The 12836-nt window shown below is 41.8% G+C and overlaps 1 protein-coding gene across 11 annotated transcripts in view; it reads right to left on the bottom strand.

Annotated features, from left to right (window-relative positions):
* The window catches only part of baz2ba (bromodomain adjacent to zinc finger domain, 2Ba), a 295269-nt gene that overhangs the window by 124445 nt on the left and 157988 nt on the right, over positions 1 to 12836 (bottom strand). For all 11 annotated transcript variants that reach the window (XM_067987408.1, XM_067987414.1, XM_067987411.1 and 8 more), the window contains 2 exons: positions 9712 to 9896; positions 8256 to 8513 (listed from right to left, as the gene is read on the bottom strand). In XM_067987408.1, the coding sequence (XP_067843509.1) occupies positions 8256 to 8513; positions 9712 to 9896 (443 nt within the window). The remainder of the gene's footprint in view (positions 1 to 8255; positions 8514 to 9711; positions 9897 to 12836) is intronic.

The raw sequence follows: 12836 nt of genomic DNA, 5'->3' as shown, positions 1-12836 counted from the left end.
TTCAGGAAGGTTATATTAGCCTTGGAAGGGGTATAGCACAGATTCACCAGAATGATGCTGAAGCATAAAGGGTTAAATTATGAGGACAGGGTGCTTGGAGTTTAGACAGTTGAGGTTATCTAATCGAGCTGTTTAAAATAATAAAGGGATTCAATAGGCAGATAGAGAAATTATTTCCTTTGGTGGAGGAATCCAGAACAAGGTGGCATTATCTTAAAATTAGAGCGAGGCCATTTAACAGCAAAATTAGGAAGCACTTTAGGTAGTGGAAATCTGGAATCTGCTCCCCCAAAAGGCTGTGTATATGGGGTCAATTGAAATTTTCAAGACTGAAATCAATGGATTTTTGTAGGTAGGGTATCAAGGGATTATGGAACAATGGTAGATAAATGGAGTTGAGGTACAGATCAGCCATGATCTAACTGAATGGCAATTGTAAATTGTCACTATTTGACCTATGACACAAGGTTATTTCCAATTCCTTGCGTTCTCATTTTTGCTAATAATCTCTTGTGCAGAATCTTATCAAATGTCTTCTGGAAGTCCACATATACAGTCCATCACCGGCATCTCCACATCATAATTGAATGGCAGAACAGGCTCAAGGGACTAAATGGCCTACTCCTATTCCTATATATGACCAAGTCAGAGTTGGCAATAGCCTCAGCTACAGTATTTGTATCAAGGCACTTACCCACACGGACCACAAAGCTTCGGACTGGGTTTATGTGAATGCGAATGCGAATAGGGAGGACTCGATGATGGATTATTTAGCCAATGATTTTCTTGCCTCTGCAGTCAGTCAAATAAAATGAAATTAAGCCTGCTAGCTGCTCATCCACCAATCAAGGTTCTAGATTAGTGGATGAGCAGCTGGCAGGCTTAGATATGGGGGCGGTGCCAAAGGACTGGAGGATTGCAAATGTTACACCACCATTTAAAAATGGGGAGTAGCAGCAATTGCAGGCCAGTCAGGTAGGGAAACTTTTAGACACAATAATCCGGGACAAAATTAATTGGCACTTGGAAAAGTATGGGCTTTTCAATGAAAGTCAGCACGGATTTGTTAAAGGAAAATCGTGTTTGACCAACTTGATTGAGTTCTTTGATGAAGTAACAGAGAGGGTTGATGAGGATAGTGCGGTTGATGAGATGGTGCGGTTGATGTTATGTACATGGACTTTCAAAAGGCATTTAATAAAGTACCACATAATAGACCTGTTAGCAAAGTTAAAGCCCATGGGATTAAAGGGGCAGTGGCAGCGTGGATACAGAAAGCAGAGAGTAGTGGTGAACGGTTGTTTTTCAGACAAGAGGGAAGTATTCAGTTGTTTCCCCCAGGGGTCGGTATTAGGACCACTGTTCTTTTTGATATTCATTAATGACCTGCACTTGGGTATACAGGGTGTAATTTCAAAGTCTGCAGATGACACAAAACTCAGAACTGTAGTAAACAATGTGAAGGATAGTAACAGACTGGTGAAATGGGCAGCACATAGAATCACAGAATGGTTACAGCACAGAGGAGGCCATTCGGCCTATGCCGGCTCTTTGTAAGAGCAATCCAGTTAGTCCCATTCCCCCGGTCTTTCCCCGTACCCCTGCAAATTTTTTCCCTTCATGTATTTATTCAATTCCTTTTTGAAAGCCACGATTGAATCTGCTTCCACTTTCAGGCAGCGCATTCCAGATCATAACTACTCGCTGCATAATAAAGTTTTTCCTCATGTCACCTTTGGTTCTTTTGCCAATCACCTTAAATCTGCGTCCTCTGGTTCTCGATCCTTCTGCCAATGGGAACGGTTTCTCTTTATTTACTTAATCTAAACGCTTCGTGATTTTGAACACTTCTCTGCTCTAAGGAGAACAACCACAGCATCTCCAGACTATTCACGTAACTGAAATCCCTCATCCCTGGAACCATTCTAGTAAATCTCCCCTGCACCCTCTCTAAGGCCTTCACATCCTTCCTAAAGTCCGATGCCCAGAATTGGACACAATACTCACAGCTGTGGCCAAACCAGCATAAAGGTTCAACATAACTGTCTTGCTTTTGTACTCTATGCCTCTATTTATAAAACCCAAGATCCTGTATGCTTTTTTAACTGCTTTCTCAACCTGTCCTGCCACCTTCAAAGATTTGTGCACATATACTCCCAAGTCTCTCTATTCCTGCACCCCCTTTAGAATTGTACCATTTAGTTTATATTGCCTCTCCCAATTATGCCTACCAAAATGTATCACTTCGCACTTCTCTGCGTTAAATTTCATCTGTCTTGTGTCCACCCATTCCACCAGCCTGTCTATGTTCTCTTGAAGTCTATCACTATCCTTGTCACTGTTTACTAAATTTCCAAGTTTTGTGTCATCTGCAAATTTTGAAATTGTGCCCTGTACACCCAAGTCCAAGTCATTAATATATATATAAAAAAAAGCAGTGGTCCTAGTACCAACCCCTGGGGAACACCACTATTCACCTCCCTCCAGTCTGAAAAACAACCGTTCACCGCTACTCTTTGTTTCCTGTCACTTAGCCAATTTTGTATCCATGCTGTCACTGCTCCTTTTACACCATAAGCTTCAATTTAGCTGACAAGCCTATTATATGACACTTTATCAAACGCCTTTTGAAAGTCCATATACACATCAACAACCACATTGCCCTCATCAACCTCTCTGTTACCTCATCAAAAAAACTCAATCAAGTTAGTTAAACATGATTTGCCTTTAACAAATCCATACTAGCTTTCCTTTATTAATCCACAGTTGTCCAAGTGACTATTAATTTTGTCCCGGATTATCGTTTCTAAAAGCTTGCCCACCACCAAGGTTAAACTGACTGGCCTGTAGTTACTGGATTTATCCTTACACCCTTTTTTGAACAAAGGTGTAACATTTACAATTCTCAAGTCCTCTGGCACCACCCCATAATCTAAGGAGGATTGGAAGATTATGGCCAGCACCTCTGCAATTTCCACCATTACTTCCCTCAGCAACCTATGATGCATCCCATCTGGACCAGGTGACCTATGTACTTTAAGTACAGCTAGCCTTTCTCTTACCCCCTCCTTATCAATTTTTAGCCCATCCAGTATCTCAACTACCTCCTCTTTTACTGTGACTTTGGCAGCATTTTCTTCCTTGGTAAAGACAGTTGAAAAGTACTCACTTAGTACCTCAGCCATGCCTTCTGCCTCCATGCGTAGATCTCCTTTTTGGTCCCTAATCAGCCCCACCTCTCCTCTTACTACCTGTTTACTATTTATATGCCTATGGAAGACTTTTGGATTCCCTTTTAAGTTAGCCGCCAGTCTATTCTCATACTCTCTCTTTGCTCCTCTTATTTCCTTTTTCAGTTCTCTGTACTTTCAATATTCAGCCTGGTTCACACTTGCATTATCAACCTGACATGTGTCATATGCCCCCTTTTTTTACTTCATTATACTCTTATTCTCTTTCGGCTCTGACTTTGGTTGCCCTACCTTTCCCCCTTGTGGGAATGTACAGAGACCCAAACCATCTCCTCTTTAAAGGCCGCCCATTGTTCAATTACAGTTTTGCCTGCCAGTCTTTGATTCCTATTTACCTGCACCAGATCCATTCTCAACCCACTGAAATTGGCCCTCCTGCAATTAAGTATTTTTACTCTAGATTGCTCTTTGTCCTTTTCCATAAATAATCCAAGCCTTATGATATTATGATCACTGTTCCCTAAATGTTCCCCCACTGACTCTTGCTCCACTTGACCCACTTCATTCCCCAGAACTAGATGCAGCAATGTCTCCTCCCGCATTGGGCAGGAAACATACTGATCAAGAAAGTTCCCCTGAACACACTTCAGAAATTCCTCCCCCTCTTTGCCCTTTACCTTATTACTATCCCAGTCTATATTGGGATTGTTGAAGTCCCCCATTATGACTACTCTATAGTTCTTGCACCTCTAATTTCCCTGCAAATTTGCTCCTCTATATCCTTCCCACCAGTTGGTGGCCTATGGATTACACCCAGTTTCTTAACTCTAGTCAAATAGATTCTGTCTTTGGCCCCTCAAGGACATCCTCTCTCTCCAGCACTGCAATATTCTCCTTAATCAATACAGCCATCCCTCCTCCTTTTTTTCCTTCCCTATCTTTCCTGAACACCTTGTATCCAGGAATATTTAGTACCCAGTCCTGCCCTTTTTTGAGCCAGGTCTTCGTTATCGCCACTATATCATATTCCCATGTGGCTATTTGCACCACCAGCTCAACAACCTTATTTACCATGCTTTGTGCATTTACACACATGCATTCTAAACCTCTTAGAACTTCTAGTATTCTCTCTTAGTCCGAACCCACCTAGTACTGTATTATTTCTTACTCTAGTGCTAGCTGTCTCTTCCAATCCTTTGTGCACCTTGTTTCTCCTTTCTAATGCGACATTGTGGTGCCCATCCCTCTGCCAAATTAGTTTAAACCCTCCCCCACAGAACTAGTGAACCTCCCTGCGAGGATATTAGTCCTAGCTTTGTTGAGGTGCAACCCATCCATCTTGAACAGATCCCTCCTGCCCCAGAACTGGTCCCAATGTCGAAAGAATCTAAAGCCCTCCGTCTTACACCATGTCTCTAGGCACACATTAACCTACCTTATCTTCCTACTTCTGTACTCACTAGCACATGGCATTGGGAGTTATCCAGAAATTACTACCTTTGAGGTTCTGCCTTTTAACTTCCTCCCGAGCTCCTGAAACTCTGACTGCAGGACCTCATCCCTTTTCTTTCCTATGTCCTTGGTACCCACATAGTCCACGACGTCCGGCTGTTCCCTTCCCTCCACAGAATGTTCTGCACCCTCTCCTTGATGTCCTTAACCCTGGCACCAGGGAGGCAACACACCATGTGGGACTCACATCAGTGGTCGCAGAAATGCCTGTCTGTCCCCCTGACTATCGAATCCCCTATGACTACTGCATTTCTATACTTCACTGTGCCCTCATGTGCAGTTCTTTGCCCCAAGGTGCCATGCTCAGGACTGCAGTCCTTCGAGGTGTTGTCGCCCTTACTGGTATTCAATGCTGAATTCTGGTTTGAGTGCCACACACCCAGAAGATTCCTGCAATGCCTGCCTCTTCCTGCCCTTTTGGATGGCCACCCACTTGCTATCCTGAACTCTGTGACCGATGAAATTTAACACAGAAGTGTGAAGTGATACATTTTGGTAGTAAGTATGAGGAGAGGCAATATAAACTAAATGGTACAATTTTAAAGGGGGTACAGGAACACAGAGGCCTGGGGGTGAATGTACACAAATCTTTGAAGGTGACAGGACAAATTGAGACAGTTGTTAAAAAAGAATGTGGGACCCTGGGATTTATTAACAGAGGCATAGAGTACAAAAGCAAGGAAGTTATATTTAAACCTTAATAAAACACTGGTTTGGCCTCAGCTGGAGTATTGTGTTTAATTCTGGGCGCCACACTTTAGGAAGGACGTCAAGGCCTTAGAGAGGGTGCAGAAGAGATTTAGTAGAATGATACGAGGGATGAGGAACTTCAGTTACGTGGATAGACTACAGAAACTGGGGTTGTTCTCCTTAGAGCACAGAAGGTTAAGAGGAGATTTGAAATAGGTGTTCAAAATCATGAACGGTTTTGATAGAGTAAATAAGGAGAAACTGTTGCCTGTGGGAGAAGGGTCAATGACCAGAGGACACAGATTGAACGTGATTGGCAAAAGAACCAGAGGTGACATGAGGTAACATTTTTATATGCAGAGAGTTGTTATGATCTGGAATGCACTGCCTGAAAGGGTGGTGGAAGCATATTCAATAATGACTTTCAAAAGGGAATTGGATGAATACTGTGGGGAAATAGCAGGGGAGTGGGACTAATTGCAAAGCTCTTTCAAAGAGCTGGCATAGTCATGATGGGCCAAATGGCCTCCTTCTGTGTTGTAACATACTAACTGTGAAGGGAAAAGTAGTTTCTCGTGCTCTGTCCTAAATCTCTTAAATTTAATCTTGTATCTATGGCCCCTTGTTCTGGACCAAACTACTGGAAGGTGCCAGTTTCTGCCTACCTTGTCCCAGTTTTTAATAATTTTTAATTCTTCTATATCACCCCATAATTCCATGTCCTAATGAAAAAAGACCCAATTTTTGAATTTCTTTGTATTTTTATTTCCTCATACCAGGCAGCATCCTGGTGAATTTGCACTGTACCCTCTCTAAAGCCTCAATATCCTTCCTGTAATGTGCAGCCCAATACTGCACAAAATACTCCTTTTAAGGTTTGGTACAGACTCATTACTTCTTGGTTTTATATTTTATACCTTGTGGTAAAAACTTGAACTCCATTAGCCTTTTTTTTACAGCCTTATCAACTTGGGGTGCTGCTTTTACGTGATGTGAACCTTGATCCCCAAATCCCTCTGTTCTTCGATAGCACTGAGCCTACTTCCATTTAGAGTATAATTACTAGTGTTATTTTTTCTTTTACTAAATGTACCATCTCACACTTAGTGACATTGCGTTCCGTCTGCCACTTTTTAGCCCATTCCCCCATCATCATTCCTCCATTATTAATATCCCTCTGCAGCTTTCTTTGGTCTTCACACCTGGAGTATTGTGTGCAGTTTTGGTCTCCTTACCTAAGAAAACAGGTTCACCAGACTGATTCCTAGGATGGTAGGACTGTTGTATGAGGAGAGATTGGGTCGACTCGGCCTGTATCCACTAGAGTTTAGAAAAATGAGAGGGGATCTCATTGAAACATATAAAATTCTGACAGGGCTAGACAGACGGGATGCAGGGAGGATGTTTCCCCTGGCTGGGGGGTCTAGAACGAGAGGTCACAGTCTCAGGATACGGGGTAGGACATTTAGGACTGAGATGAGAAATTTCTTCACTCAGAGGGTGGTGAACCTGTGGAATTCTCTACCACAGAAGGCTGTGGAGGCCAAGACACTGAATATATTTAAGAAGAAGATAGGTAGATTTCTAGACTCAAAAGGCATCAAGGGGTTTGGGGAGAGAGCGGGAATATGGTATTGAGATAGAGGGTCAGCCACGATCATATTGAATGGCGGAGTAGGCTCGAAGGGCTGAATGGCCAACTCCTGCTCCTATTTTCTATGTTTCTAACAAATTAACTATACCTCTTATTTTGTCATCATCTGCAAATTTCGACACCACTCCCTCTAGGTCTACATTCATACCATAGAGCAAGAATGTAGTAATAAAATATTCCTTCCCATGTAATAATCTGAATTCTGTACAGTTGATGAAGATTCAAGGTATCAGTATGAAATCTCCTGAGTAACTACATCTCATTAGAGGCAAAAAACACTGAAACAATGCATACTAGGGCACAAGTGTCAAACATTTACCCTGTGGTGTAAAGATTGTATTTTGATGTTAACCTACCTAACTGAGTCACAAGTTTTGATAATCCAGGTTAACAAATAAAGTCTTCCTGTTTGCCATTATTTGAGGGTCTCAAGATTTTACATGTCTTTGCAGTATTCAATTACATTGCTCAGACCATATAAATCAAAGATCAGCAGTCTAGTGTGTGCACATTCCAAGTAACAATAAGCATTGCCAGAAACTTTCGGGGAGAAATGACAAAAGATACGAATTTTGTCAGGTGTATCATCTTTGTACACTAAGGGCTCTTAGATTTGAACGTGGTATCTTCAGTTTTATTGAAATGTATTGCTTCCACACATTTTCATCTGTTACCTTTATCTTCAAGGTCAGGCTTTCATATCACACTAATGACACAACAGTATCCCTGCTGCAATGCATGAACAAATTCCTTGACTAACATCTAGATATCCTTTGTCTAATTGATGATTTATCTTTGTTATGACGTGCAGTTACTTCAATTAATCTTCACAAACCTTCAACAGGTTGTCGTGTGGAATGAATGTAAAGCTACATTTTTTTTAAAACAATGACCTCAACAAAACAAGAGAACTGGGAGACAGAAAAACACACCATATAAAGCAGAATATTTTAAAAATGTGTTAAAAAGCAATTGGGCATAATATACCCAACAGAACATTGGCAAGCTAGGACAAATAATTGATGATGTCCACTGACCATAGTTTGAAGGGCTGTGGTCTTGTGAAAGGCAAAATAAATTTCCCAGCACATACAGGCAAAAATACTAATAATCACATATGTATGTACAAAGTTGGTCTGAAGAATAAACATAAAAATCAAATACCACACCTATTTAAGGAAACAATTTTGTTAAGTCTTAAATTTTACCTTAGTCTTCTTTGCATGTGGGGCTTCAGTTTCAGAATCTGAATCCCCCTCCTCACTATCTTCTTCTCCAAGACTATGATCATCATCATCCTCATCGTCATCCTCATCATCATCATCGTCGTCATCGTCGTCGTCATCGTCGTCGTCATCAAAGTCATCAGAATCACTGCTGCTCAAACCCTCACTGGAAGAGTCTGATGACGTGCCCGATTCACTTTCACTATTGCTGGAGCTTTCAATTGCTTTCTTTCTGGGCTTCTATTAAAAGTTTTGCAATTAGACAAATTGCACAAGAAATTTACCTTCAGCAAATATTACTATTTAAAAAAAATATAAAATCATTCCCATCTTTTTGTACCCGCTTCCATCAGACACCATGACAATATTCTCAGCCGAAAGGGTAGGTAGGCAATCTGCTCCCACAACTCTAACAATACCATTTTTAATTCAACTAGCAGTCACCCTTGACTGAGTTATCTTCCAAAATTATCCCTTTTGCAGGGAAAAAGAGATATATCTGCACATCTCCATGTAAAAGTGCAGAACATATCTGCTGAGGCAGGAACTAAGGATGTAAAACCACTTCCTACCACTCCATGGCACAACATAGTGAACAGGCCCAGAAAATAGCTCCTAAGAGATTTTTCAGCTGCTCAAGATAAGAGGCTTAAGTAACGGAAAATGCATACTTATCTATTTTTAACAGCTAATATCAATATCAAAGTAAGATATATAGAAATGTTGCTTTTTCTGGATTATGCATTTATTCTTATCTCAGCCCAACTGCTGAATGTTGCACCTTTCTGGCCCAGTAGGAACTTTTCACTTCTCACACCAAGCTTTTGTGGCCTCTGAGTGAAACTGCAAAATTAATACTATAAATGCTAAATTATGTCCTGTGGAGTTATCTTCACAAGAAGTTAGGTAAAGATTTCCCAAATTAATTTCACTTATGGACCATCATAACCATAAGAAAACATCAAGTTTAATACTTTGTGAATTTCATGTTAAATATAGCTCCATTTTTCTCAATGAGCTATGCAGTCATCACAATAGGAAACAAAAGCAGTAGCACAATTAATTAGTTTATTTAGTTGACACATTTGTTTTTAAAGTTAAACAATGATTTAGACTGATATTAAATAAACCATCTGATAGGGACATCTCAAAAAGTAGCAGCAACAACAAGATTTTTATAATACATTGTCAAAGTTCTGGCACTATTTGAACATTATAAAGCTAGAAATAGTTAAGTAACCATTTAAACTCTCCTGCTAAAAAGACTTAGCCATATATATAAGCATGCAGGATGGTGCACATTTCAATAGACTAGCAAACACTAGGGAAAAAAGAAGTTAGATTGGCCAAAAGAGTATACTTTTGCTATTACACTGTTAATGAAATAAAAATCGGTTTAAACAGAATTTAACATGACAGAAAACAAAAGAGAACATACCTTTTCTTTTAGCTTGTCTGCTGGAGTTTCTGGATTCTTACTTTGCTCAAGAATGCATTTGCGTCCCTTTCCAGAAATTGTCATCTTAGTTTGCCCTGATGAAATCATTCCAATGGTAGCTAATCCAGATGTGCTGACTCCTGACACTGCTGTAATGCTGCTACCATTCAATGACCCATTCATACCTTCAAAAGAAACTGCAAACTGTGAAAAGGTACTCCAGCACTATTTGTTTAACAGTCATTTGTGCAAATAAGGCAAGGGTACCCAACCCTCAGAATTTTCATTAGCATTTTCATGAAAAAGTTCAATGAAAAACATTTTGTCTCCCAGTTATATAAACTCTTGAATAATTTTAACTGTTTCAAGCACAAAATTAAAATGTTTGCAGTACTTTAGGACCTGCAATCGATCTTGAGGTGTGTATGTGTGGGATGGGGGAGCTCACAAAAAAAGGATTTTCCATAGATAACATTAGCAGTGCAGGACTGAACCAGATAAATTATTGCACACTACAGCCCTGATTCTGCAAAACACCACCAGCAGCATGGGACCTTATAAGCAGCAAGCACAGGTCAGAAAATTGGCTATCCAACTTCATGACCAATTTTTGGGAGTCCCAGTTTCCAATAGGCGATTTGGGGCTAAAAAGTGAAGCAACACTACCAGCATGGACAACCTCATAGAATTTTACAGAAGAACATAAGAAATAGGAGCAGGAGTAGGCCATACGGCGCCTCGAGCATGCTCCGCCATTAAATAAGATCATGGGTGGATCTTCGACTTCAACTCCACTTTCCTGCTCAATCCCCATATCCCTTGCTTCCCTTAGCGTCCAAAAATCTATCTATCTCAGTCTTGAATATACTCAATGACTCAGCATCCACAGCCCTCTGGGGTAGAAAATTCCAAAGATTCACAACTGTCTGAGAGAGGAAATTCCTCCTCATCTCAGTCCTAAATGTCTGACCCTTGACATCACAGAAGGAAGCCATTCAGCCCACCATCCTGTGCTAGCATTTCATTATTTCAATTTTTACTAATTCTTGGAATGTGGATGTCACTGGCAAGACTAGCATTGATTGCCCATCCTTAATTGCCCTCGAGAAAGTGGTAGTGGTGGGCCTTCGTGAACAGTCTGTATGGTTAAAGTGTTCCCACAATGCAGTTAGGTAGGGAGCTCCAGCATTTTGACTCAGCGCCATTGAAGGAACAGCAATGTATGTACAAGTCAGGGTGTCGTGTGACTTAGGAGGGAAATGTGGAGGTGGTAGTGTTCCCATGCACCTGCTGCCTTTGTCCTTCTAGGTGGTGGAGGTTGTGAGTTTGGGAAGTCCTGCCGAAGAAGCGTTGCCAAGTTGCTATAGGCATCCTATAGATAGTACACACTGCAGCCACGGTACATCGGTGGTGGGGGTTGTAGGTTTGGGAGGTGCTGCCGAAGAAGCCTTGGGATGTTTGCTGCAGTGCATCCTGTAGATAGAACACACTGCAGCCACTGTACGTTGGTGATGGACGGATTCAATGTTTAGACGAGCGGATGAGGTGCCATCAAGCTGACTGCTTTGTCCTGGATGATGTCGAGCTCCTTGAGTGTTGTTGCAGCTGCACCCTTCCAGACAAGTGGAGACTATTCCATCACACTCTTGACTTGAGCTTTGTAGCTGGTAAGAGGGGCTTTGGGGTATACCCAGCCTCTGACTTGCTCTAGTAGCCAAGGCATTTGTATGGCTGGTCCAGTTGAGTTTCTGGTTAACAGCGACTTCCTGAATGTCATGGGGAGGTAGTTAGGTTCCCTCTTGTTGAAGATGGTCATTGTCCAGCACTTGTGTGGCATGAATGTTACTTGCCACATATCAGCCCAAGCCTGGATGTTATCCAGGTCGTGCTGCCTGAGGGTATGGACTGCTTCATTATCTGAAGAAATGTGAATGGAGCTGAACATTGTGCAATCATCAGCAAACAGCCTCACTTCTGACCTGATGATGGAGGGAAGGTGATTGATGAAGCAGCTAAAGGTAGTTGGGCCTAGGATGCTGCCCTGAGGCTGAGATGATTGGTCTCCAACAACTACAACCACCTTCCTTTGTGCCAGGTATGACTCCAGCCACTGGAGAGTTTTCCCCCTGATCTCTATTGTCTTCAGTTTTACTAGGGCTCCTTAGTGCCACACTCATTGAATTCTGCTTTGACGTCAAGGGCAGTCATTCTTACCTCACCTCGGGAATTCAGCTTGTGTCCATGCTTGGACCAAGACTGCAGTGAGGTCTGGAGCCAAGTGGAACCCAAACTGAGCATCGGTGAGCAAATTATTGCTAAGTGCCGCTTGATAACACTGTTGAAGACTCCTTCGATCACGTTTGCTGATGATTGAGAGTAGGCTAATAGGATGGTAGTTGGCAGAATTGGATTTGTCCTGTTTTATGTGGGCAGGACATACCCAGGCAAATTTCCACATTATAGTTGTACTGGAACAGCTTATCCAGGGGTGTAGCTAGTTCAGGTGCACCAGTCAGGATATTGTTAGGGCCTGTAGCCTTTGCTGTGTCCAGTGCACTCGGCCGTTTCTTGATGCCACGTGGAATGAAGCGAATTGGTTGAAGACTTACATCTACGATGGTGGGGACCTCAGGAGAAGGCTGAGAAGGATCATCGATTCAGCAATTCTGGCTAAAGATGGCTGCAAACACTTCAGCCATCTTTTGCACTCTCAAGCTGGGCTCCATGACGATTGAAGATAGGGATATTCATGAAGTCGCCTCCTCCAGTTAGTTGTTTAATTGTCCACCACCATTGATGACTGGATGGAGCAGGGATGTAGAGCTTTGACCTGATCCATTGGTTGTGGGATCATTAAAGGCTCCTCACTGAATTTCACATCGTAACGTGACCCTGACTCTCAAAATCTGGCCTCAGGGGAGTCCTGGGACTTGCTCTGTTCAAGTAGGCATCTTAAAGAGAGATGGTAGTTTTAGGCACAAAGAAAAAGTGTGCGCAAAAGGACAATGTGCAGAATGCTTTTAATAGCAGCTCAAAGGTTTCCAACTTAGATCTGTGCCATGGTTAATGGACTGCACAAGATCTCTATTCAAAAATAAGCACATTTACCTTCTCCTTGCTCTTGA

This window comes from Heptranchias perlo, chromosome 7, assembly GCF_035084215.1.
Source record: "Heptranchias perlo isolate sHepPer1 chromosome 7, sHepPer1.hap1, whole genome shotgun sequence".
Lineage (NCBI taxonomy): Eukaryota > Metazoa > Chordata > Chondrichthyes > Hexanchiformes > Hexanchidae > Heptranchias > Heptranchias perlo.
The sequence above is the reverse complement of the archived record's forward strand: the minus strand, read 5'-3'. Positions and strand labels throughout refer to the sequence as shown.